General features: G+C 43.2%; 1 protein-coding gene across 1 annotated transcript in view; it reads right to left on the bottom strand.

Annotated features, from left to right (window-relative positions):
- Window positions 1-26,430, bottom strand: part of TERF1 (telomeric repeat binding factor 1) — a 35,308-nt gene extending 8,878 nt beyond the window's left edge. Inside the window, exons 1-8 of the mRNA XM_081111005.1 lie at window positions 25,207-26,430; window positions 20,728-20,823; window positions 18,401-18,522; window positions 15,867-15,953; window positions 12,747-12,896; window positions 12,057-12,157; window positions 7,453-7,512; window positions 5,662-5,750 (exon numbers count right to left, since the gene is read on the bottom strand). Of these exons, the coding sequence (XP_080967131.1) occupies window positions 5,662-5,750; window positions 7,453-7,512; window positions 12,057-12,157; window positions 12,747-12,896; window positions 15,867-15,953; window positions 18,401-18,522; window positions 20,728-20,823; window positions 25,207-25,513 (1,012 nt within the window). The 5' untranslated portion in view covers window positions 25,514-26,430. The remainder of the gene's footprint in view (window positions 1-5,661; window positions 5,751-7,452; window positions 7,513-12,056; window positions 12,158-12,746; window positions 12,897-15,866; window positions 15,954-18,400; window positions 18,523-20,727; window positions 20,824-25,206) is intronic.
- Window positions 26,431-26,782: the final 352 nt, after the last annotated feature.

The raw sequence follows: 26,782 nt of genomic DNA, 5'->3' as shown, positions 1-26,782 counted from the left end.
CCCGATGCACAAAAATTTGTGCTGGGGGGGGGGGGGTGTCCCTCAGCCCGGCCTGTGCCCTCTTGCAGTCTGGGACCCCTCGGGGGATGACCATCTGCTGGCTTAGGTCTGCTCCCCGGGGGATTGGGCCTAAGCTGGCAATCAGACATCCCTCTAGCAGCCCGGCAGCCCTCGAGGGATGTCCACTTGCCAGTGGGGAGCGGACCTAAGCTGCAGTCAGACATCCTTAGCGCTGCTGAGGAGGCAGGAGAGGCTCCCACCACCACCGATGTACTGGCAGTCATCAGCCTGGCTTGTGGCTGAGCAGAGCTCCCCCATGTGGGAGCACACTGGCCACCAGAGGGCAGCTCCTGCATTGAGCGTCTGGCCCCTGGTGGTCAGTGTGTGTCATAGTGACCAGTCATTCCCAGTCTTTCTGCTGTTAGGGTCAGTTTGCATATTACCCTTTGATTATATAGGATAGAGGCCTGGTGCATGGGTGGGGGCCCCGCTGAGGTGCCTGGCCAGCCTGGGTGAGGGGATGATGGCTGTTTGCAGCTGGCCACACCCCTTTCAGGGTGGGGGTCCCCACTGGGGTGCCTGACTGGTCTAGGTGAGGGGCTGAGGGCCGTTTTAAGGCTGGCCGGCGACTGAAGCTCCCAGCCTCTCCTCTTTTTCTTTTTATTCTGGGATTTATTTACCTTCTATAATTGAAACTTTGTTGCCATCCTGCTTGCTTCAGCTCTGAGACCACGGCCTGCTGAAAGCAGGTATCTGAGGTTTGTTTAGCTTCTATAATTGAAACTTTGTTGCTTTTGGAGCTGTTGCTTTTGGAGCTCAGAGCCGGGTCGTGGCAGGCGGGGAACCTTGGCTTCCTCCATCACTGGAGCAAGCAAGCCTCCTGCTTGCTTCAGCTGCATGGCTGCCGGCCGCCATCTTGGTTGGCGGTTAATTTGCATATCGCCCTGATTAGCCAATGGGAAGCACAGCAAAGATAGTCAATTACCCTTTCTCTTTTATTAGATAGGATGTGTGTGTGTATACACACGTATCCTATCTAATAAAAGAGAAACATGGTAATTAACCATAGCTCCGACACGCTTCCCACTGGCTAATCAGCGAGATATGCAAATTAACCGGCAACCAAGATGGCGGCCGACAGCCAGGCAGCTGAAGCGAACAGAAAGGCTTGCTCGCTCCAGTGACGAGGAAGCCAGGTTCCCCGCCTGCCACTGCCAGCCTCTCAGCTGCTCTCTTAGAAACAATGTTGCAAATATAGAAGCTAAACAAAACCCAGAAACCTGCTTTCAGCCTGCGGGATCTCCGAGCTGGAGTCACAACAAAGTTTCAAATACAGAAGGTAAACAAAGCCCAGAAACCTGCTTTCAGCAGCTGAGGTCTCAGAGCTGGAGCCGAGCCTCAGAGCTAAAGACGGCTCTCAGCTCCAGTGACAGCCATAGAAGGTAAATAAATCCCAGAATAAAAAAGAAAAAAGAAATAAAAGAGAGGTTGGGAGCTTCAGTCACCCGCCAGCCTGAAAACGGCCCTCAGCCCCTCACCCAGACTGGCCAGGCACCCCAGTGGGGACCCCCACCCTGAAGGGTGTGTGTCCAGCTGCAAACAGCCATCATCCCCTCACCCAGGCTGGCCAGGCACCCCCGTGGGGACCTCCACCCTGATCCGGGACACCCTCCAGGGCAAACTAGCAGGCCCCCACCCATGCACCAGGCCTCTATCCTATATAGTAAAAGGGTAATATGCCTCCCAGCACCGGGATCAGCGGAGCCACGAGGCCTCCCGGCACTGGGATCAGCGGAGCTGCGAGGCCTCCCAGCCTGGGATCAGCAGAGCCACAAGGCCTCCTGAACCCGGGATCAGTGGAGCCACAAGGCTTCCTAGCACCGGGATCAGCGGAGCAGCGAGGCTTCACTGCCCCGGTGTCAAGCGGAGCCGCGAGGCCTCCCAGCACCGGGATCAGTGAGGCCTCACTGCCCCTGTGTCAAGCGGAGCCACAAGGCCTCCCAGCACCGGGATCAGCTGAGCAGCGAGGACTCATTGCCCCGGTGTCAAGCGGAGCCGTGAGGCCTCCTGGCCCCTGGAGCAGCGTGACAGGGCAGCGCCCAAACCCCCTGATCGCCCTGTGGCTCTGTGTGTGACAGAGGGCAGGGTCACAACCTCCCTATCCGCCCTGCTCTGTTCGTGACAGGGGAAGGCGCCCCAACCCCCTGATCGGCCCTGCTGTGTGTGTGACAGGGTGCGGCGCCCCAACCCCCCCATGGGCCCTGCTCTGTGTGTGATGGGGTGGAGCCGCAACCTCCCCATCGGCCCTGCCTTGAGTGTGACAGGGGGTGGCGCCCCAACCCCCCAATCGGCCCTACCCTGAGCGTGACTTAGGGTGGCATCACAACTTCCTGATCCGCCCTGCTCTGTGCATGGCAGGGGGGATCTCCCCAACCCCCTGATCGGCCCTGCTCTGTGTGTGACAGGGTACGGATCCCCAACCCCCCTGATGGGCCCTGCTCTGTGCGTATCAGGGGGCAGCGCCCCAACCCCGATTGGCCGGCTCTGTATGTGACAGGGGTGGCGCCACCCCCCCCCACCCCCCCCCCGATCTACCCTGCTCTGTGCGTGACAGGGGATGGCGCCGCAACCTCCCCATCGACCCTGCCTTGAGTGTGACAGGGGGCAGCACCCCAAACCCCCAATCGGCCCTACCCTGAGCGTGACTGGGGGTGGCATCGCAACCCTGATCCGCCCTGCTCTGTGCATGACAGGGGGCGGTGCCCCAACTCCCCAATCGGCCCTGCTCTGAGCCCGACCAGGGGCTGCAGGGCAGGCACCTAGGGACTGGGCCTGCCCTCTGCCACCCGGGAGCGGGCCTAAACCAGCAGGTCATTATCTCCCAAGGGGTCCCAGAATGTGAGAGGTCACAAGTGGGACTGAGCGATACCCCCCCGCCAGTGCACAAATTTTTGTGCACTGGGCCTCTAGTATATATATATATAAAAGCCTAAGCAACCATCGCAACCGAATGGACGACCAAATAGGCTGGGTGGGGCGACTAGGCCGGCAGGGGGGTTAGTGATGGGTGCCCAAATGATGGAGTAGAGGGATGTGTGGGGCGACCAGGCCGGCAGGGGGGTTAGTGATGGGTGCCCAAATGATGGAGTAGAGGGATGTGTGGGGCGACCAGGCCGACAGGGGGGTTAGTGAGGGGTGACCAAACAACTGAGCAGCGGCCTGTGTGGGGCAACCAGGCCCACGGGGGGGGGGGGGGGGGCGGTTGGGGGCGACCAGGCCGGTGGGGGGCGACTAGGCTGGCAGGGGGGGCAGATGGGGGTTAGCAGGCCAGCGGGGGGCGCAGTTAGGGGCAATCAGGCAGTCAGGTGAGTAGTTAGGAGTCAGTAGTCCCAGATTGTGAGAGGGATCCCTGATTGGAGAAGGTGCAGGCTGGGCTGAGGGGAAACCGCGTCCCCCCCCCCCCCGCCCCGCACGAATTTCATGCACCAGGCCTCTAGTTTTTTTATATAATAAAAGGGTAATATGCAAATCGACCGAATGGCGGAACGACTGGTCACTATGATGTGCACTGACCACCAGGGGGCAGATGCTCAATGCAGGAGCTGCCCCCTAGTGGTCAGTGCACTCCCACAGGGGGAGCGCCGCTCAGCCAGAAGCCCAGCTCAGCAGTGGTGGTGGGAGCCTCTCCTGCCTCCATGGCAGTGCTAGGGATGTCTGACTGCCATGGGGAGCAGGCCTAAACTGTCAGTTGGACATCCCCCGAGGGCTCCTGGACTATGAGAGGGTGCAGGCTGGGGTGAGGGACCCCCCGGCCCCCAAGTGCATGAATTATGAATTTCGTGCACCAGGCCTCTAGTTATTTTTATACTGATTAGTGTATTTAGGTTTGGATCAATAAGTTTTTTTGCCGAAACCGGTTTGGCTCAGTGGATAGAGCGTCGGCCTGCGGACTGAAAGGTCCCAGGTTCGATTCCGGTCAAGGGCATATACCTGGGTTGTGGGCATATCCCCAGTAGGAGATGTGCAGGAGGCAGCTCATCGATGTTTCTCTCTCACTGATGTTTCTAACTCTCTATCTCTCTCCCTTCCTCTCTGTAAAAAATCAATAAAATATATTTTAAAAAAAAAAAAAAAATAAGTTTTTTTTAAAAATCCTCACCGCCAGGAAATTTTTTTCCATTGACTTTTAAAGAGTGTTGGAGGGAGGAGGATAACAGGGGGAGGAGGAGGGGGAAGAGGGAGGGAGAGAGATGGTGACATCGACATGAGAGAAACACATCGATTGCTTGCCTCCAGCACATGCCCCAGTCAAGGCACAGGGATGAACCTGCAACTGAGGTACATGCCCTTGACTAGGAATCAAACCTGGGACCCTTCAGTTATGGGCCAATGCTGTAACCACTGAGAAAACCAACCACAGCCAATAAGGTTTTAAAATCTTTGCATTAGTGCAGTGTCTAGAACAGTGGTTCTCAACCTTCCTAATGCCGCGACCCTTTAAAACAGTTCCTCATGTTGTGGTGACCCCCAATTTCATTGTTACAAATTGAACATAATTAAATCATAGTGATTAATCACAAAAACAATACGTAATTATATGTGTTTTCCGATGGTCTTAGGCGACCCCTGTGAAAGGGTTGTTCGACCCCCAAAGGGGTCATGACCCACAGGTTGAGAACCACTGGTCTAGAACAGTGTCAGTTCAATAAACATTGGTTAAATGCCTACATACTAAGAATGAACATACAATCAAATTATAATTAAAAATAACTATGGACTGTTTTTAAGATTTATTTTTTGGTTATTGTTACTTGTTTCTTAAATCAATCCAGCCATGTCTTTAATAAGGATAATAAATTCTGAATGCAATGGAGGATAGCAAGATTCTATATAGTCAATTTTCATATTCATGGATTCTGTATTTGAAAATCTGCCAACTTATTAAAATTTAACTCAATAATCAATAAGTCAACTTATAACTCAATAAGTCAACACTCATAGTGCTTTCATGGTCATTGGTTGACATGTGCAAAGTGGCAAAAAATCTGAGTTATCTGAGGTGCACAGTCCCAGCTGAAGTTAAAGGTAAAGCTATGACTTATTTTAGCTCTCAATTCTATAAATACTAGTAACTGTCCTTTATGATAGTCTATTTAGTGCTGTTCGCCATGAGTTCAATGTTAATGAATACACAATACACATTAAATAAGATGTCTTTAAACAGAAACACATAAAACAAACTTATGTACTGATTAGTTGATAAAAATGTGACCAGAGGCTTCAAGGAACCTATCCTACCTTCTCCTATAGTTTCAGTATTCACTAATTCAGTGTTCATGGAGACTTTAAAGAACATAACTGTGAATAACAAGAATCGACTGTATGTTTCAGATACGTAACTATTCCAAAGTTGCTAAATAAAGTTACAGTAGAAAAGCAGTGTACACATTAGCAAAAGTATGTAAACTTTGTAGTCAGAGTAGCTATTTTCTAACTTAGCCACCACCTCTAATCGACTCTGTGAAGTCATGACATTTAATCTCTTTGTGTTTCAATCGTCTGAAGTGTGTGTGTGCGCACTATGGTGATGAAGTAAAGGGTTGGCTTGCTTTCGAGAACACATCAATTTTCCACTTCTAAAACTGTAGTAAGAGTACTCACTTATAAGAGTTTCTGCTTTTTCTTTCTCATTAAAATCTTGTGATTGGCATCCATATTGTGATTTAGATAAGAAGAGATTCTTGTGAGACCTAAATGAAACATCAAAGCTTGTGACTGGTTCCACAGAGTATTATTTTTTCTCGGTTATTTTTCTAGTTTGGCCAGTTCCCTTTGATGCTCTCCTTGCTTAGTGTCCCACCTTAACCTATGGCCTCTTAAGGTTTTTTATTATCAGACTCCCCTTTCTCCCATCACTTATTTTCTCCATCTCATCTATTCAGAATGGAGATTCTTTTGGCCTTCAGTTAGATAGATCAAGAAAAAAAATCCTCAGACCATAAAGCATTAACTTTCATTCTTTGCTATGGCTTATAAGTTCATTTCCCCAAAGTGAAATTCCAAAATTCCTTTACACATGATGGCAGGTATCATTTGACTGTCTTTATAGCTTCCAAAAAGGATTTTTCTGAAAGGTAAGCTGTTTGAAAATATAGGATGTGGAAGAATTTGACAACTCTGCAAAATTAGTATTACTCCAATTTTATAAAGATGCAAACTATAATGAAAAAAGTTCACTTAAGCTTACACAGCTATTATATCACCACCTAAAACCTCTACTTTCTCCCCTGTAAGTGCTCTATATAACCTGCTAATCCTTTCCCTCCCTCCTGTGCCCTCTGGAATGCCATTCCAGTCTCTTCACCAGTTACCCCACCTCTTTGCCTTCTTTAACATGTAGCCCCCCTTAGGGACAATTTTTCTCTCCTTTGTGGACTTCTCAAGTAGAGACTTAATTTTCTGCCTTCCATGAACCTCCGGTCCCAGAGGTGGATCTCTCTACTTTTCATTTCCTAATGAATGCCACTTTCAGGATCCTGCTTCCACAGAGACCTTAGCTGGTGAGGACTTGTGCCACTGAGATGCACCACCACCCACCACCTACTATTCTTCAGTCAACTGCTATCCTTCCAAGCACTTACCATCATCAGATCTCTCTCTCTATCCCTAACTGCTGCTGTTATCATTAATTATTTCAGTGTTCTCGAAGGTAACGCATATAGCATCCTGGCCTCTCAATTTTTCATTCCCAATGAGTTCCTCCCCACCAGGTCAGCCACTCCAAACATAATTTCAGTCAGCATCCCGACTTTTTATCTCTGAAATTATTCATGCAGACTTTCTGCTCACTGAACATGTGACATTGTCTATCACAGCATTTCTAATAGGTTACAGTTTTTCAATAATTTCCTAAAACTGGAATTTGAGCCCTGGCTGATGTGACTCGGTTGAGTGTTATCCAATGCACCAAAAGACTGCCAGTTTGATCCCAGTCTGGGTGCATACAAGAGGCAACTAATCGATGTTTCTCTGTCTCTCCCCCCCCCCCAAATCAATAAAAACATGCTTTAAAAAAATCAGAATTTGGGATACTCATCAGAAATGTAACTTCCGTCCTTCTCCTGCTGCAACATCATATTCTTATTTCTATGGCAGAGGAAGAGTTTGCTAAACACCTGCTTTCAGTTCAAGTCCTCCCTAAGCGTGCATTCCAACAGTGGCCCTATTGAAACCACGTGAAACAACCTGGGCCCCAGAGGCAGGTCTCTATAGTCTGGAATTTCAGGACATGTCAGGGTCTTGAATATCTGCTGAGGTGAGTAGGAACAGGCAATATTTTTTAAATAATACCATTTTTTAATAACTAGGCAGTTATTATGACCTGTCTAGGTTCTGCATGAATTCCTAAAAAGATTTTAAAAATGGAGAAGAAATAATGTCTATTTACCTTACCTCATTAAAGATACTGTATCCCGTGAGGATTCAGTTACTGCAGATGGTTTGTTATTAACACTGAAAGGAAGAAAATAATTATAAGAATGCAATAAAAGTAAACATTTCATAAGATCAGTCCTTTCTACCCTGGCCAGGTAGCTCAGTTGGTTAGAGCATTGTCTCGATATGCCAAGGCTGTGGGTTCCATCCCCAGTGAGAGCACATATAAGAATCAACGAATGAATGCTTAAATAAGTGGAACAACAAATTAGTATTTCTTTCTGTCTCTAAAAAAAAAAAAAAAAAAAAAAAAAAAAAGAAGAAGAAGAAGAAAAACCAAAACAAAACAGAATAGTAGTTTTCACGCAGTCAATTTATTAAAACTTTCAGTGCATAAAAACCATCTTTGCGAAAGAAATCCTGGTAACATTGGGCTATATATTTCATTACAACATGACTAATTTTTGCCACCATTCTCTAACTGAACTTTATTTTATTTTCTGGGATATGTTTTTCCATTGACTTTTATAGAGAGTAGAAGGGAAGGAGGAAGGGGGGGGAGAGAGAAATACATAGATGTGAGGGACACACATCGCTTGTTTGCCTCCCGCATGTGCCTTGACCAAGGTGGGGATCAACCCCGCAACCCAGGTCCTTGATCAGCAATCGAACTCACCACCCTTTGGAGTGTGGGCCAATACTCTAACCACTGTGAAACACTGGCCAGGACTGATTTTTTTATGAATCCTTCCCCTTTGTGATAGTTAAAATCAGCTCCCACAACACAGCACCACCATTACATCACCACGGCTTCATGGCAACTATTCTCTCCTGAAAGGATACTTCCTCTTTCATTCACCTGTAAAAATCCAAACCACCCTCTCAGGCCCTGCTCAGTGCTCACCCGTCCTTGAAGCTGTCCGTCCATCTGCACACTAACAAGCTAGGTAATGTCTGTGTGTTTCACGTCTATAATGCTGATGGCCTCCAACAGTTTATAAGCTTTATCAGAGCACAATATTTCATCCAGCACTGGTAACACAGGGCTTCATTTTCTCCTAGCATTTGTATGACCTTGCAGTCACAACTCTGATTCTATTTGCTTCCAGGATAGCTTTGTTAGTTGCTTGATGCTTGATCTCTACTTCGTGTCTAGTTTTGGTTTTGCTCCCTATGTCTAGTGCACTGCAAGTTCTAATGTATACCTGGTAATGAACTAGGTACCTTGGATACAAAGCTTATTAAGAACCTCTAAAGAATTCTTAATCTAGTGAGAGATATAGGCGGGTAAACAAATATGTTACTGTACAAGGTAAGTCCCTTCACACAGGTGTGACTCAGTGCTAGGGGAGCACAGAAGTGACAACTCTGATCAGAGAGCACAACGAGACTTCTTGTAGGTGATCTTCGAGCTAGACCTTGAGTGGCAAGTAAGAGATTGCATTGAAGAGAATAGAAAGAAGGAAATTCAAAACTGAAGAGCCCTGGCTGGTGTGGCTCAGTTGGAGTATCGTCCCATGCATGGAGAGGTTGCTGGTTCAATTTCTGGGCAGGGCACATGCGTGGGTTGTGGGCTCGATCACCAGTAGGGGGTGTGCAGGAGGCAGCCGATTGATGTTTCTCTCTCTCCCTAAAATCAATAAAAACATACTTTAAAAATTTTTAAAAAGCACAAAAACTGGCCCTACCTGGTTTGGCTCAATGGATAGAGCATCAGCCTGTGGATGGAAGGGTCCCGGGTTTGATTCTGGTCAAGGGTACATACCTGGGTTTCGGCCTCGACCCCAGTAGGGGGCAAGCAGGAGGCAGCCAATCAATGATTCTCTCTCATCATTGATGTTTCAATCTCTCTCTCCCTCTCCTGTCTTCTCTCTGAAATCAATTAAAAAACAAACGAACAAAAAAAACATTCCTTGCTGCCCTAGCCAGTTTGACTCAGTGGATAGAGCGTCAGCCTGTGGACTGGTCCCGGGTTCAATTCCAGTAAAGGGCACCGACCTCGTTTCTAGGCTCCTCCTCCTCCCAGGCCGTGGTCGGGGCTCCTGCAGAAGGCAATCAATCAATGTGTTTCTCTCACATCGTTAGTTCTGTCTTTCCCTCTCTCTTCCACTCAATGGAAAAATCAATGGAAAAATATCCTCGGGTGAGGATTAAAACAAAACAAAACAAAACACAAAAACTGAAGCAAGGGTCAAGGCATGAAACAGCTTGTAATATTTCAAGATGCGGGAGAAGTTCTGGCTGCTAGAAAGTACCATGTATGTGGACAGGGAGGGGATAATATTATGAAGAAAAAAAAAAAAGACAAAAGCAAAACCAGAAAGGGGCTATGTCAGGGGTGGGCAAACTTTTTGACTCGAGGGCCACAATGGGCTCTTTAACTGGACCGGAGGGCCGGGACAAAAGCATGGATGGAGTGTTTGTGTGAACTAATATAAATTCAAAGTAGACATCATTACATAAAAGGGTACGGTCTTTTTTTTTTTTAAGTTTTATTCATTTCAAACGGGCCGGATCCGGCCCGCGGGCCGTAGTTTGCCCACCCCTGGGCTATGTAAAGCCCTGTAAACCATGCCAATAAATTATAACTCGTCTAGTAAGAAGAGAAAGCCAACAGAGGTTATTGTGAAGTGATTTAGACAGACCTGCTTTCATGGGAAGCTAACTCTGGAAGTCATGCCAAGGATGGATTTGTGTGGTACAAAGCTAAGTAATAATCTAGGAAATCTATATACATATATATATAAAAGCCTAAGTGACCGTCTGACCGGTAGCTATGATGTGCACTGACCACCAGGGGGCAGATGCTCTAGTAAATTATAAGAAAGGATGAGTTAGAGAGACATTTCTGAGATGGGATTCATAACACTTGGGGAGGTAACTGGATGTGTGAGGTGAGGGAGTCAGGTTACAGAGAGCAGATGAGAAATCAACAATTCTGTTTTACACACTGATTTACTTTGTGTCTAGACATTTGAAACAAGTAGGTGGTATTATATAAGGAAGGCACATAGGATAGGTGTTCATTATCTGCCAGAATCGTGGTAAATCTTTATTTTAAAGCAGTATTACACTGGGCAGGAAGGCTGGGCCACGAGAATGTATTAGGTATTAGTATTACTAAATTTTAATTTCCTAAATAAAATACAATAATTGAGTCAATAAAAATAAAACCTGGCCCTGGCCAGTGTGGCCCCCTGGATAGGATCAGCCTATGCACTGAAGGTTCTTGGGTTCGATTCCCTGTCAAGGGCACATACCTGGGTTGCAGGTTCAATCCCTGGCCCTGGTGGGGGTGCATGTAAGAGGCAAGCAATTGATGTGTCTCTTACTTTGATGTTTCTCTTTCTCTTTTTTTCCCCCACCCCCATACCAATGGAAAGAATATCCTCCAGTGAGGATTAACAAGAAAACAAAACAAATAAAATGGCAAATTAAAATTTTTTTTAAAAATAAAATCTATACTTCTCAGAATGAGTCTTCAAAAAAAAAAAAAAGTCAGTAAGAACTAAGACTTTAACAGTCTTTGCGGAGATGAGCCAGATCCTGTTCTGATAGTAGGGACAGGAGAGATTACCTAGTTATAAGATGACTGAGCTCAGCCCTGATGTGTGACCAAAGCTACGTCCATCCAACTTGTTGGATACCAATCCTCACCTCTAAATAAGTAGTTAAGGAGACCACAGAATGACTATCTTCTGGCCTTGAATTACGGGTGAAAGAATAGAGGGAATGGACCATAGATTCAATAGAAAAGAAGGTTTTAATAATAGAAGGGTTTATATTATTGACAGGGTTAGCTTCTAAAACCAAAGCAAAGGAAAAATCAATTGTGTAAGTCACCCTTGCAAACCCCTAAAGAAATAACTCTGGAGACTGAACTCTTGTCTCTCAATATGTACGACTAAACAGTGGTTTCCCTCAGCACTGGAGCAAATCACTGTTTCTTCAGTGGAGCAGCAGATGAAGCGGGCTAGCTTACCCTTAGAGAAGATGTATGAGCAATGTCTTTTTTTAAAAAAAATATATTTCATTGATTTTTTACAGAGAGGAAGGGAGAGAGACAGAGAGCCAGAAACATCGATGAGAGAGAAACATCGATCAGCTGCCTCCCGCACACTCCCCACTGGAGATGTGCCCGCAACCAAGGCACATGCCCCTGATCGGAATCGAACCCGGGACCTTTCAGTCCGAAGGCCGACGCTCCATCCCACTGAGCCAAACCGACTACGGCAGCAATGTCTTAAATAGTAGAATAACCCTCAGTAGTGTCAAACAGTCAAATAATAGGGCAAGTGGGATCTGAGAACTAAGGGGCACAGATGATTCAGGTTTCTAACCTCAACACTGTTCCAGAGCACATGTCCTCTGAGAATGGTAAATGACATTACATTATTTAAACTGTGTATTTTCTCATTCTCTATTTTTGTTTGGCATATATAACAGAATTTTGCATAAACCATGAAATAAGTCTACATACGCCAAATCAACCAATGTTAATCATCAGCAAGACAATATACCCACGGCTCAATAATATTTTTATTAATAATGGCTCACTAGTACCACTTTTACACAAAAAGACTGCATCAGAAGACAAAAAATATGTAAACAGATTTACAAACCTTTTGCGTACTTCCAAATTAGCTTGAGTTTCCATGTCATCATCATTATCTTGAGAAACTGTTGTTCTTGCTCTTTTACTTTCTACTACTTTTGCTGCTGCCTTAAAAAAAGTTGTTGGAGAAAGAAAGGAATGCGTTAAGCCATTTTAAACAAAGAGCATTAAGTTAAAGCTTCTAATTCTTTGATAGTCATAACCAAAATATCTATTCACAGGCCAATCAAGGGCACTATGCTGTAGCTGTGACATCATGAGCAGCTACTTCAGCTATCTGCTTGGTTTGTAAGCATTATGCAGGTCTTTCCTTGTGAACATATTTTACACCTCCAAAGTTCTCTTGGAAATTTGAAGATAAAAAAGTTACTTTACTTTTCCCAAAAATATGCAAAAACTTTCAGTAAAATTTAAATTGAAACTAAATATTTTTGCTTATTTCTTAACTCATTCTAAGTTTTCCCTCTAACTTTTTATTTTGAAAAATTTCAACTCTTATTTTGAAAAGTTGTAAAAATACTATAAAAACCACCAAGAAACCCTTTACATTCACTAATTGTAACATTTTGCCACATTCTTTTACAAAAAATCACGAAACAAAATTCTGATTTGCTTTTAAAGGATTCCTATTTCAAGTATTCTTCTTTATTATATCAATTTCTCCTAAGTCTACCAGTCTTTCTGAATACATGCATACCTTCATTAGAAATGTTGATGATTTTTCATCAAGTACATAATTCACAAAACTCTTAATTTTCTCCATCATATGGCTGTAGCTGAAGTGTTGGAAAAAAGAATGAAATGTATCTTTCTGAGAGATTACCATAAGCAATTTTCTTTGTAAAGACTAGAGAAAAGAGAAGAAACATTAACCCATAAATCAAATAAGATAAGTAGAAATTTTGTCATAAATTAAAAAGATCATTTTGTAAATATAAAGTCAAAGACCTACAATTAAGAGATTTTTAAGATTCTCATGTTTTAAATCGCCCACCAATTTATTTTTCCTGACTTAAAGAAACACCTTATATTTCACACACATACAAAAGAACTTTAAAAAGATTACAAGCCTGAATGTCCATTACCAAATTTAAGAACTAAGACATCATCTGTACAGTCACAGCCCTTGTTTATAAGTAAGGGCAGGGAACCCAATAAATGTATTAGGCTTTCTGCTGCAATCTGGAGTGTTATACCCCAAGAACAGGAGGAAATTAGGCATAGATGGAGCCATACTAAAACTATAACTGACTCTCAACTTGGCTTAGTCCCTCAATGGATTAAAGTCATCACCCCACAACTCTATATTTGTACCAGTAAATGAAAAGATGCTCACCTGCATTAGTCATCAGGAAAACAAATTAAAATACAATGTGCCCCTAGCCAGTTTTGCTCAGTGAATAGAGCGTTGGCCCACGGACTGAAGGGTCCTGGGTTTGATTCCAGTCAAGGGCATGTACCTTGGTTGCAGGCTCGATCCCTGGCCCTGGTCGGGGTGTGTGTGGGAGGCAACCAATCAATGTGTCTCTCTTACATCAATGTTTCTCTCTGTATCTCCCCCTCCCTTCCACTCTCTCACTCTCCCACAGCACTAGAGAAACTGACATAATATTAATATAACTATTTTGGAAAACTATTTGGCAGCATCTACCAAAACTGAATGAATATGTTCATATCCTGTAACCCATCAATTCTATTCCTAAGTACATACCAATAAAAACACATACAAGGTGTCCCAAAAAATGTATATACACTTTGAATGATTATAAAGTCAGTGTTTTTTAACATACAAAATTTAAAAGAATCTGTAGAAATGAACACTGTTTTGTGCCTGTTTCCAAACTGATGACCGTTCTAGTTCAGGCACTGCTGATAATGCGAAGCAGTGGAATCGCAAACATCAAGAATCATTTCACCTTAGCCAGTTGCTCAATGGTTAGAGCGTTGGCCCGTGGACTCAAGGGTCTCAGGTTTGATTGCGATAGAGGGCACATACCTCTACGGTTACAGGCTCAATGCCTGGTATGCAGGAGGCAACCAATAGATATGTCTCTCTCACATCCTTGTTTCTCTCTCTGTGTCTCTCTCCCTCCCTTCCCCTCTAAAAATCAATAGGAAAAAAAAATATCCTCAGATGAGGATTAACAAAAACAACAAAAACGGATTATTTCTTTCGGCATCTGTGTACTTCCAATTAGTTGACTGTTGCCGGTTTTATCTTTTATGTATCCTCCATAAAAAAAGTCTACTGGCACTTTAGGATAAATTTTCTTTGTTCAAAGCTTAGTCTGGCTTCACCTATTATTTCAAATCAGTTAAACCTGAAAAAGATTGAAAATTACGGTGAGTTATCAGCTATTAAAGTGTGTAAATATTTCTTTGGGACACCTGGTATATGTACTACAAAAGACAAGTATAATGGAATGTAATAGCCCCAAACTGAAAATGACTTCAAATGTCCATCAACAGTAGAATGTTATAGTATATTCCTACAATGAAGCAACAAGAATGAACTATTGTTATAAGCAACACCATGGATCAATATTAATATATATATATAAACTTGTATAGCAAGTTCAGAAACAAGTAAAACTGATCTTGAATGTTACAAGTCAGACCAGTGGTTACCCTTGAGAAGGTGGGAAGGACAGTGACTAGAGGGTGGGGGTGCTGGTAATCTTCTGATTCATGGTCTAGGCGCAGTGGTTGGCAAACTGCGGCTCGCGAGCCACATGTGGCTCTTCGGCCCCTTGAGTGTGGCTCTTCCACAAAATACTGGTTCTTCCACAAAATACCAACTTCTGCGCATGGGCCACGAAGTTTTAATCGCACTGTACGTGCGCGCCCCCACGTGGTATTTTGTGGAAGAGCCACACTCAAGGGGCCAAAGAGCCACATGTGGCTCTCGAGCCGCGGTTTGCCGACCACGGGTCTGGGGGCTCATCACACAAATGTGCTCCTTTTGTGAAAACACACCTACTTACACATTTATGATACATGCACTATGCTAGAGGTATGTTATTAATAAAAAGTTTATAGAAAACATATAAAATTATTTTTTCTTTGAATAAGCTTAATTTACTCCAATAGCACTTTGCTTTTAATCTTTGACCTTAACAACGAATGAACATATAAGAAACTTACGGAAAAATAAGCAAGTTATAATGCCTTCTTCCATCCTGCAATGCCCAATATAGCAGCCACTAGCCACTCATGGCTACTAAGCCCTTAAAATGTATGACTCCAACTCAGCCAGTGTGGTTTACTGGTTGAGTGTTGACCTATGAATCAGGAGGTTGAGGTTTGATTTCAAGTCAGGGTATGTGCCGGGTTGCGGGCTCCATCCCCAGTAGGGGGAGTGTGGAGGCATCCAATCAATTAGTCTCTCTCATCACTGATGTTTCTATCTCTCTCCCTCTTCCTTCCTCTCTCTAAAATCAATAATGTGTATATATATATATTAAAATGTATGACAAAAGTATAAAATATATGCCAGGTTTCGAAGACTTAGTACAAAAAAGGAAAGCAAAATATTTCATCAATACATTCTTATACTGATTAGATGTTAAAAACAATGTATTTTTTTTAACATATTGGGTTAAATAAAATGTTATTAAAATTAGTTTCACTTGTTTCTTTTAACCTTTTTTATGTGACTACCAGAAAATGTAAAAATCACATATTGGACTTGCACTGTATTTCTATTGGACAGCACTGTTCTATACTGTTCATCATTCCTTTCTCCTTCCATGTTCTCCCCATTTTCCTCATGCCATATAAACAGTTCTACAATTCTGATTCTAATTTAAACAATTACCGTATCAGAATCTGAGTCACCAAATATTCTTTCAAAGACTTCTTCTGCTTCCTTAAAATTGCCACTTTCCATACAAACAGCTATAGCCTAAAAAAAGACAAATACATACTTAAGATTGCTTTGTAAAATAATTGTTGTTTAATATTGAAATAACTCAGAGAAGTCTGAACTACTTCATTTAAAATATTTTTATGTAGTTTAACAATATTATTTTTTGGAGTTTAATAATTTTGATTTGATAAATTATATAAAATACTTTTTCAAAGATAAAATAACTGTGGTTTGAAAAAACATGAAAAAACTTCATATACTATATAATAAAAGCCTAATATGCTAAGTGTCCGGTCAACAGGTCATCCATTCAACCAATAAAAGTGTAACATGCCGAAACCGGTTTGGCTCGGTGGATAGAGCGTCAGCCTGCGGACTGAAAGGTCCCAGGTTCGATTCCGGTCAAGGGCATGTACCTGGGTTGCGGGCACATCCCCAGTGGGAGATGTGCAGGAGGCAGCTGATCGATGTTTCTCTCTCATCGATGTTTCTAACTCTCTATCTCTCTCCCTTCCTCTCTGTAAAAAATCAATAAAATATATTTTTAAAAAAAAAGTGTAACATGCTAATGATATGCTAAGGCTGCTCAACCTCTCACTATGACATGCACTGACCACCAGGGAGGCAGATAGTTGACTGGAAGACCAGTCGCTATGATGTGCACTGACCACCAGAGGACAGACGCTCCGAACGGTAGGTTAGCTTGCTGTTGGGGTCCAGCTGATCAGGACTGAGTGAGATGGGCCAGGCACGCCCTGGAGCCCTCCCATAGTCCCTCCCCCACTGGTCGACCTCTCGCATCCTTCCCCAGCCCCGATCGTGCACCGGTGGGGTCCCTTAGCCTGGCTGCGCCCTCTTGCAATCCAGGACCCCTCAGGGGATGTCGGAGAGCCGGTTTCAGCACGATCCCCGCAGGCCAGGCCGAGGGACCCCACTGGTGCACAAATTTGTGCACTGGGCTTTTTAGTATGCTAATAAACATGCAACATTCTATCATTTTTTAATTCAGGCCAAATTAAAGGCAGGTATTAATAACTTAGAAGCTATGTTATGTACATTTACAATCCACTTAAATATTTTGAACAAAAAATGTGGGGAAACAGTGGCATTTATGATAATTAGTTAATATAAAATCTGCTAGAGAGGATGCCTGAAAAATCTCTAATAGAAACCTAGGAAACTAGATGCTTTTAATAATCATTTTATAAACTGGCCTTTTTTGATACCATATGTGATAAGATATGGGACCACCATTACTATCTAAGTAGCTTTGTAAACCTGGGCAAATTATTTAACCTCTTGGCGCTGCTTCATTTTCCTTATATGTAAAAGGGTAGAAAAAATAGTATCTATTTCACAGAATTGTTGTAAGGTTACAGAGTTATATATGAAAGTACTCAGAATAGTACACCTGGCAAATAGTAAGCAATATATTACAGGTTTGCTATATATTTTATGGTAACCCACTCAACTTTACTAGTATATTAACAAAGGCCTGTTTCTTCTAGAGCACTCTCAAAATTTGGAAAGCATGACAAATCTCTTTGCCCTAGGTTGAAATTCTTAAAAGAAGCAGTCTTTTTTGCCCATTCTCGTCGTCCTAATTCTACTTGACAGTCACTATACTATCAAAATTAATTCCTGGGAAGGTGGGATTTTCTCTCCTACTCAACAGTAAAACATTTTAAATGTAGAAAAGTTTATTCATCTAACAAAATTCCTCTTAGCAAAACACATTTTTCCTGCTCTTATATCTTTGAGTGGCTTTTTTGGCTTATCACTCTTTAATAGGTTACTCCTAAAATTTTACAGAGTTGAAACTTTATGTTCTCTTCATAACAAAAATCCATTGATTTTTAAAAAATGAAATATTCTAATTTATTCACATTTATAATCTTTAAATAAAAATTGAGAGGGCACTGGCCAGCATGGCTCAGTGGTTGAGTGTCGACCTATGAACCAGGAGGTCATGGTTCAATTACCGTTCGGGGCATATGCCTGGGCTGTGGGCTTGATCACCAGTGTGGGGAATGCAGGAGGCAGCTGATCAGTGATTCTCTCATCATTGATGCTTCTATCTCTCTTTCCCTGTCCCTTCCTCTCTGAAATCAATAAAAAAATATTTTTTTAAAAAAATTGTTCCTTGAACTATCCAATGACACTTTCTAAAATATATATATACATATATGTGAATGAGAGGGCACAAACCACAAGTTTTTCAAAGTTGCTTGATGGACTATAAATAGATGTGGCACATTTTCCAAAGTGTGGCAATAAACACTCATGTAGCAGACTCTAAGTCCCAGCTCGCAGAGCTCATGTCCAGACTATAAACCAAACGTCAAATTTCTAAAGAAAATGATTACATTAAATTTTACTCTGGGTTTACTGCCCAACTTCTATTAGAGTGACTCTTAATTTCTTTAGATATATTTTTATTTTCTAGCAGAATAATAATTATAGACAGAAAGTAACACTCATACCTGAATTTTAATTAAATTCTGTATTTCTTCATGAAGTTTGTCATGTTCCTTTTCAATTGAATCCCAAATCATCAGGGCTGATTCCAAGGGTGTAATTCGTTCGTCAGTTTCAAACTGTGCATCTTTTAAAACCATAACAAAAATAAGTTAGAAAGCTAAATAGAACCTTACTGCATCAATTTTTAAAATTCATTTATTTAGCCAAAACCGGTTTGGCTCAGTGGATAGAGCGTCGGCCTACGGACTGAAGGGTCCCAGGTTCGATTCCGGTCAAGGGCATGTACCTGGGTTGCGGGCACATCCCCAGTGGGAGATGTGTAGGAGGCAGCTGATCGATGTTTCTCTCTCATTGATGTTTCTAGCTCTCTCTCTCGCTCCCTTCCTCTCTATAAAAAATCAATAAAAAAAAAAAATATATATATATATAAATAAAATTCATTTATTTAAATATTTATCAAGTGTATACTATCTCTTAGGCATTGCTTTTATATATACCAGTTTAGGGACGTGATCTCACTTTTCAAGTTGATTTCCTTATTAAAAATCAACTTTAACAATGGAAAAAGCTAGATTAGTTTACCATTTAAAGCTTTTCTTTACTAAAATACTGATTTTAAGAGCTAAAATAAAGTATACATTACATAAGGTATCACAGTAACAGAATTCTTTTTTTAAAAAATATATTTTATTGATTTTTTACAGAGGGAGGGAGAGGGATAGAGAGTTAGAAACATCGATGAGAGAGAAACATCGATTCAGCTGCCTCTTGCACACCCCCCACTGGGGATGTGCCTGCAACCCAAGTACATGCCCTTGACCGGAATCGAACCTGGGACCCTTCAGTCCCCAGGCCGACGCTCTATCCGCTGAGCCAAACCAGCTAGGGCAGTAACAGAATTCTTAAATAATTCATAAGAATCATTATGTATTATAACAAACCTCTAGACTAGAGCATGAAATTAGTTTATTTTGTATTTAATTTTACCATATACTACTTGAAATCCTTGTTATATATTTTGTGGATGTTTGAAATAGGATCTTTCAAAAAGTTATTTCTCTACCAACATTCTTCCAATCACCAAGACTTAAAATCTAAGGTAGAGGTGGGCAAACTTTTTGACTCGAGGGCCACAATACGTTCTTAAACTGGACCGGAGGGCCGGAACAAAAGCATGGATGGAGTGTTTGTGTGAACTAATATAAATTCAAAGTAAACATCATTACATCATTACATAAAAGGGTACGGTCTTTTTTTTTTTAGTTTTATTCATTTCAAACGGCAGGATCCGGCCCGCAGGCCGTAGTTTGCCCACGGCTGATCTAAGGAGTCACCATTTTATTCCTTTTTCTCATTACCATATCCAATCTGTTGCAAAACACTGTATAGTGGTTAAAAAACTTGACTTTGGAGTTTATTCCAGACGCTGTTATTACCTGTATAGTGCTGAAAACATTATTTCACCTTTTTAAGCCTCTTTTTTTCTCAAATGGAACCTACAAATGGAACATTAAATACTATCTCATAGGATTTATGTGAATATTTAATGAGATAGTATTTTTATTACTGTTAAACTTTCTTAAAACAGAAGTTTGATCAGGTTTTTCTGATCAAAGACTCACAGTGGCTGGTAACTACTTAGCAAATTACATACAAACATCTCACTATAATCAAACCTTCACTATAATCAAAAGGCCCTTTAAATGACCATGTTGTAATATCAGCCATTACTGATAATCTGAATCAGACATGCCCATTCCAATCTAAAATGAACTCTGGGGACAAGCAGGAGATATTATAGTTAGAAATCGGTTTACATAGATAATTGCTGAAATCAAGTTCAAGTAAGAGGCTTCAAATATCATAGTGCTGGTAAAAACAAAACAGTGTGCATGACAGGAAAAGTCACCTCAAAAGTTACCATACAAACTTAAATTAAAATCTCCAAGGTAGAGTCTGTGAAGTGTGGGACCACAGTAGCAGCATCAGAATCACCTGGGAACTTACAGGAAACATAACTCCAGGGCCCCTCACCCATCCCACTGAATCAGAAACTCATGGAGGGGAAGGGGATTCAGCATTCTTTCTTTCTTTTTTTAAAACAAGTTCTCTCGTATTTCTGAAGCAGTATCAAGTTTGAGAGCTACTACTCTAAGAAGATGGGGACTGTATCTCTTTTACTTGCTTTAGATATGCTTGTGTGTATATGTATATGACAAATACATGTGGGCAAACTCTCAAAAACAAATGATGGCTCACCATCTGTTTCTCATTGTCTTACCTTTAGACATAGATTGAAATATTTCCAATATAAGATAAAAATATTTACCGAGGGCTTTTCCTGATGCAATTCGTGTCAAAAACTGGCATATGTATATAGTTCTCAATTGATGAGATGTTAGACTGGATAACCCATGAATAATAGCTGAAAAAGGAAAAAAAGTGAATTTTATTAAAACTAAAAAAACAACCCTGACCCAGCAGTGCCTATATGGTTTATTGAGAAAAAAGGTTGTAAACATCACACAAAAATTACCATAAAGTTAGAGCTATATAATTTTATTTATAGGCAATTTTTTAAAACTACATATATTTTTATTTCAGAGAGGAAGGGAGAGGGAGAGAAATAGAAACATCAATGATGTGAGAGAATCATTGACCGGCTGCCTTCTGCATGTCCCTCACTAGAGATCGAGCACGCAAGCCAGGCATGTGCCCTTGACCAGAATTGAACCTGGGACACTTCAGTTCACAGGCCGATGCTCTCTCCACTGAGCCAAAACAGCCAGGGCTATTTGTAGGCAATTTTTAAAATACAATGGGGCCTTGACTTATGAGTGTCCTGACTAACGAGTTTTTCGAGATACGAGCCGTCTCTCGGCCGATTTTTTGCTTTGAGTTGCGAGCTAAAATTCGGGTTACGAGCCAGCTTCAGATATCCCACCGCTAGTTGGCGCAGCGAACGTCACAGTGAACGCCACAACATCAGCCCAGCATCACGTGTCTCACTCGTTCACTTTTTGATTTGACATACGAGTAATTTGAGTTACGAGCTCTGTCACGTAACGAATTAAACTCGTAAGTCAAGGCCCCACTGTATCAGAACAAAATTACAACAATAAACACTTGTAAAATAAAGCTAGTATTTCACATGTAGAATAATAAATATTTAAAACTACTTTCACATGTAGCACTCTAATGAATAGGGAGATTTAGACCCAAATTATAAAATGTGTCTAGTCATTATCTGGAAACATTTTATATTTTAAAACTCCTAATGTTATACGAAATATTTTATATTACTTCTGTCAAGGTTTCAGTTAAGTGTTGGTTACAGGTATGAAAAGAGCAGGTAGCCAAGTTCAATCATAGTAGGTTTTCCTTGTTCAGAAGGGCAATGGTAAGCAGGATATCTGCGGTGACCACAATTGACTAAACTGAATATGGAGGGAAGCGAATGTAGAAGGGATCTGATTTTCTTCTCGACAGACTAGGTTTTCTGTTACTTTGCTCCTATGCTTTACTTATCCGCTGTGGGGCTCATTAAAATTTTAATTAGTCACTTGCATAACTTTTTAATTTGTGCCTAAAACCATCTGAGGGGCAAGGACCAGTTGGCTATCTCCTCATTCAGTCATTAGTCCCTAATACTGGCTAGAAGTACATGTCCAGTAAATATTGAATGAATTTGGTTTAAATTTTAGTGTAATATTAAGGCATTTTAGAATTGAGGAAATGTATTTGTCTTATCTGCTTAGTGGCTGCAGGACTGCTTTTTGAGTTTTATATATACCAGGTAAGCACCAGGTGAAGAATAATGGCCCTGTTAGGTCTTAATACTTCTTTTTTTAAAAAATATATTTTTATTGACTTTTTACAGAGAGGAAGAGAGAGAGATAGAGAGTTAGAAACATCGATCAGCTGCTTCCTGCACACCTCCTACTGGGGATGTGCCTGCAACCAAGGTACATGCCCTTGACCGGAATCGAACCTGGGACCTTTCAGTCCACAGGCCGACGCTCTATCCATTGAGCCAAAGCGGTTAGGGCAATGCTTCTTTGTTATATACTTCCATAGCATTCTACACTCATCTTTTTTGGTTTCCTCCACATTTTTACTTTAGTTGTTCAGTGATTTGTTTTTCATTGCTATATGGTAATGAACTCACTGAGGTCCTGGATTATGGTTTACTCACCACTGTATATACTCACTGTCTAGCATAACACCTGGGTGGGCATTCAGATATCAAATAAATGCCCTGACCGGAAATTGAACCGTGACCTTCCGGTTCATATGTGACACTCAACCACTGAGCCATGCTTGCTGGGCTCTTTTTTTTTTTTTTAAATCTTTACCCAAGGAGGGAGGATATTTTTTCCATTGATTTTTTAGAGAGAGAGAGAGAGAGAGAGAGAGAGACTGACACTGATTGGTTGCCTCCCACACGGCCAATGATGGGTGGGGATCCAACCTGCAACCCAGGTGGGTGCCCTTGACTGGGAATCGAACCCACAAGACAGACCACAAGGTTCTGGTCTGTATCAAATAATCTTAGGAACAAAGCACTGACCACAGAGAGTTTCAATCAAACTGGAGATAACAGGTGGGCCTCAGCTGTGGCTCAGCTCCAGGCCCATAAAAGCAGTGAAACCATACCAATCCAAGCCATGGCTGGTCAGCTACCCCTACCCTAGTGTCAGCCAGTCAAACAGGCCAGGACCCTAGCTCCCTTAGTCACCATGTGTAATGGTTTCCCCCTAAAGAACCCATCCCCTGGAAGCCATCAGGAGCCAGGTCTCTGAGCATTAAATTAGCTCACTCGTCTCTGGGCTTGCGCCACCTTCTAGAACAGCGGTTCTCAACCTGTGGGTCACAACCTCTTTGGGGGTCGAACGACCCTTTCACAGGGGTTGCCTAAGACCATCGGAAAACACATATATAATTACATATTGTTTTTGCGATTAATCACTACGCTTTAATTATGTTCAATTTGTAACAATGAAAATACATCCTGCTGCCGAAACCGGTTTGGCTCAGCGGATAGAGTGTCGGCTTGCGGACTGACAGGTCCCAGGTTCGATTCCGGTCAAGGGCATGTACCTGGGTTGCGGGCACATCCCCAGTGGGAGATGTGCAGGAGGCAGCTGATCGATGTTTCTCTCTCATCGATGTTTCTAACTCTCTATCTCTCTCCCTTCCTCTCTGTAAAAAATCAATAAAATATATTAAAAAAAAGAAAAGAAAGAAAATACATCCTGCATATCAGATATTTACATTACGATTCATAACAGTAGCAACATTACAGTTATGAAGTAGCAACAAAAATAATTTTACGGTTGGGGGTCACACCAACATGAGGAACTGTATTAAAGGGTCGCGGCCTTAGGAAGGTTGAGAACTGCTGTTCTAGAACGAACCCCTTGCTTTCTTTGGGCTCCTGTTCCTGCCTCACGGGGCTTTGGTGAGCGCAGGCAAAGGGACCCCTTCAGTCGGGTAACACATCTTTCTGTTGGCGTTCAAGAAAGCCAGGCTGGTCTTCTCAGCGGATCTGGGTCTGTGTTCAGCAGTTAAAGGCTGTGCGTGCACGTCTAGGCAGCACCTTTCAAGGGCCCTCACTTTTACTCCGAAGCCCATGAGGCGTAGATAGCTCCCAAATTAGCAGAAAACACCCAGGCCCAGGTCACCTGGAGGCTACGGCCTCGCAGGAATCCCCGAGCGGAAAGAGAAACAAACAAAAGCACCAACAAAGACAAAAGATACTGGACACCGGGCTGGGCGCGATTTTGTGCATTTCGCGAATGACAAGCCCAGGGAGGTCTGTGTGGCGGCCTCACACACTCAGGGGACCTAAGTAACCACAAAGGATGGTCTGAAATGGAAACTTCCTAACGAAAAGCAGGCTTGTCCCAGGCTACAATCGCCCCTGACAAAAGCCAACCTTGGCTTTAATCGAGCCCACTGTCTTCTCGCACCGAAGACCACGTGCTTTTGGGAGGTCAGGGTGTCTTTCCTTTATTTCCGGACCCTCAGGGCGCACCCTGGGCACCAGGGCGGACCACAAACCTCGCCGGACGGGCAGAGTAAAGAAGCACGTGCCTATCACTTCACTTTTCGGCCAATCCCAGCAATTTCCCCGCCTCCCTAATCGCTCACGAATGGATTCCACGTAAACCAATGACGTCTTTCCCTTTTGCTTCTAATGTACAACATAAGGTGCAGAACTGCCTGCCATTTTCCAGAGCATTTTTTTCCCAATCCCTTTAGATTTTGCTTCCCAGCAATGGTCAGTTCGGCTCAAATAAAGTCATAAAAATCCTCTACAGCAGTGGTTCTCAACCTTCCGGCCCTTTCAATACAGTTTCTCATGTTGTGACCCAACCATACAATTATTTTCCTGGCTACCTCATAACTGTCATGTTGCTACTGTTATGAATCGTCATGTAAATATCTGATATGCAGGATGGTCTTAGGCGGCCCCTGTGAAAGGGTCGTTCGACCGCCAAAGGGGTCGCGACCCACAGGTTGAGGACCGCTGCTCTACAGGTTTGAATGTTTCTCACGTTGACCATTTTAACACATTTAATTCTGTACTAAATTTAAAGGTTTTTGCCCTCCACTTTTCTCAGAAAAACTCAGAATCAGAGAAAAACTGGGAAGCGGATAGTAGGCGGATGCGAGATGCCCGTCAACGGCTCAGAGCCTGGGTCCCTCCGCTCCCCCGCCCTCGCCCGCCCGCCCGCCAGGGGGTCCGGGGACAGCGCTGCAGACCAGGCCTCGGCCGCCGCCGCCGGCCGCGCCCGACACTCACCCTCGGCGCTGTCCCGGGCCCGGTGGAAGTCCTCGGAGCGGCCGTCGCGGAAGGCCCGGCACAGAGAGAGGCAGAGGAAGTCCAGCATCCAGCCGGCGGCTACGGCCTCGGCCTCCGCCACCAGGCCCGCGTCCTTCTCTTTCGCGGGGGTCCCCACCTCCGCCTGGTCCTCGAACAGCTCCTGGCGCTCCACCTGCTCCTCACAGTCTCTCGCCGTTTCCCACAGCCCCGCCTCCGAGGGTCCCGCATCCGCCCCGTCCGCACGCCCCCGGGAGTCGCGGGACCCGCCGGCGCCGTGGCCCGCCATGTTCAATCGCTGGCGCGGTTTTGCTCCTTCGAGCGCCGGGCGACGATTGGTTGGCGCTGGCGGGCGGGGGCGGAGCTACGGACGGGCTCTTCCGCCGGGAATCCAACAATCACACCGCCGGAATGGGCGAGCGGCTAGAGCCTGACTTCTGATTGGCGCAGACCTCTCGCCTCGGGATGTTTAATTCTCCGTCACTGCAGCGCAGGGCTTTGTTGGTAAACCGGCTGACTCCAGAGTGGGAGGGGAGAGAGACTTAAAAAAGACATAGGTGGTCTAGGACTCGACTCCATAATTCAAGCGTAAAAAGATATAGGTGATTAGAACTCGACTCCATTATTCAAGCGTAACACCTGGTATTCACTAACACAATTACTACGTGATCACGCAGCCAAACTGTTACAACCGGCTTACAGCCGTGATTCTCCAACCTTAATGTGCACCAGCATCAGCTGGGGCTTGTCAAACACATGCTGCCTGGCTCCACCCCGCGTCAGTTCTGTGGGGCAGGAATGGGGTCCTTTAACGGACAAATCTAACAAGTTCCCAGGTGATGCCGAGGCTGCCTGTCCGGGGACTCCGCTTTGTTAAGCCAGTAACAATAACAGTGCCTAAAAACTGGAATTCTAAGATTTTATAGCAAGAACACAAAAAAGCACAATTATTGACCTTTCATAAGACTCCTGAAATAAATGTAAGTTTGAATGCATTCATCAGAGTAAGAATTTTATTTTTAAAGAATACATAGCCCTGGCTGGGTAGTTCGGTTGGTTAGAGAGTTGTCCCCATACACCAAGGTTGTGGGTTCAATCCTTGGTCAAAACACATACAAGAATTAACCAATAAATGCATAAATAAGTGGAACAACAAATCAGTCTCTCTCTCTCTCTCTCTCTCTCTCTCTCTCTCTCTTTCCTCTCTCGTCAATAAAAACAAAAAGAATCAATACATACATTATATAACTATAATGGTTACTAGGAAATTTTTTTTTTTTCAGTAGAAAATTGCTCCAGGGGCACATTATTGGAAGAAGTGTAGATACTGGCTTTTATTTCTACTCAGAAATTTTATACTACAACATATCAAAAATTTTACCAAGAAACTTTCATCGGCATTGATATACTAAATAAAATAATGATGGCAACTGGAATGTTGGTAAGATGATGTTTTTCTATTGCTGTGTAACAAACCATCTCCAAATTTAGTGAATTAAAAAAATAAATCCTTTGTTTATCTCATGAATCTGCAATTTGAACTTAAAAGGACAAAGCT

This window comes from Myotis nattereri (assembly GCF_964212035.1).
Source record: "Myotis nattereri genome assembly, chromosome: 17".
NCBI classification, from domain to species: Eukaryota; Metazoa; Chordata; class Mammalia; order Chiroptera; family Vespertilionidae; genus Myotis; species Myotis nattereri.
This window is presented reverse-complemented; position numbering and strand designations above follow the sequence as displayed.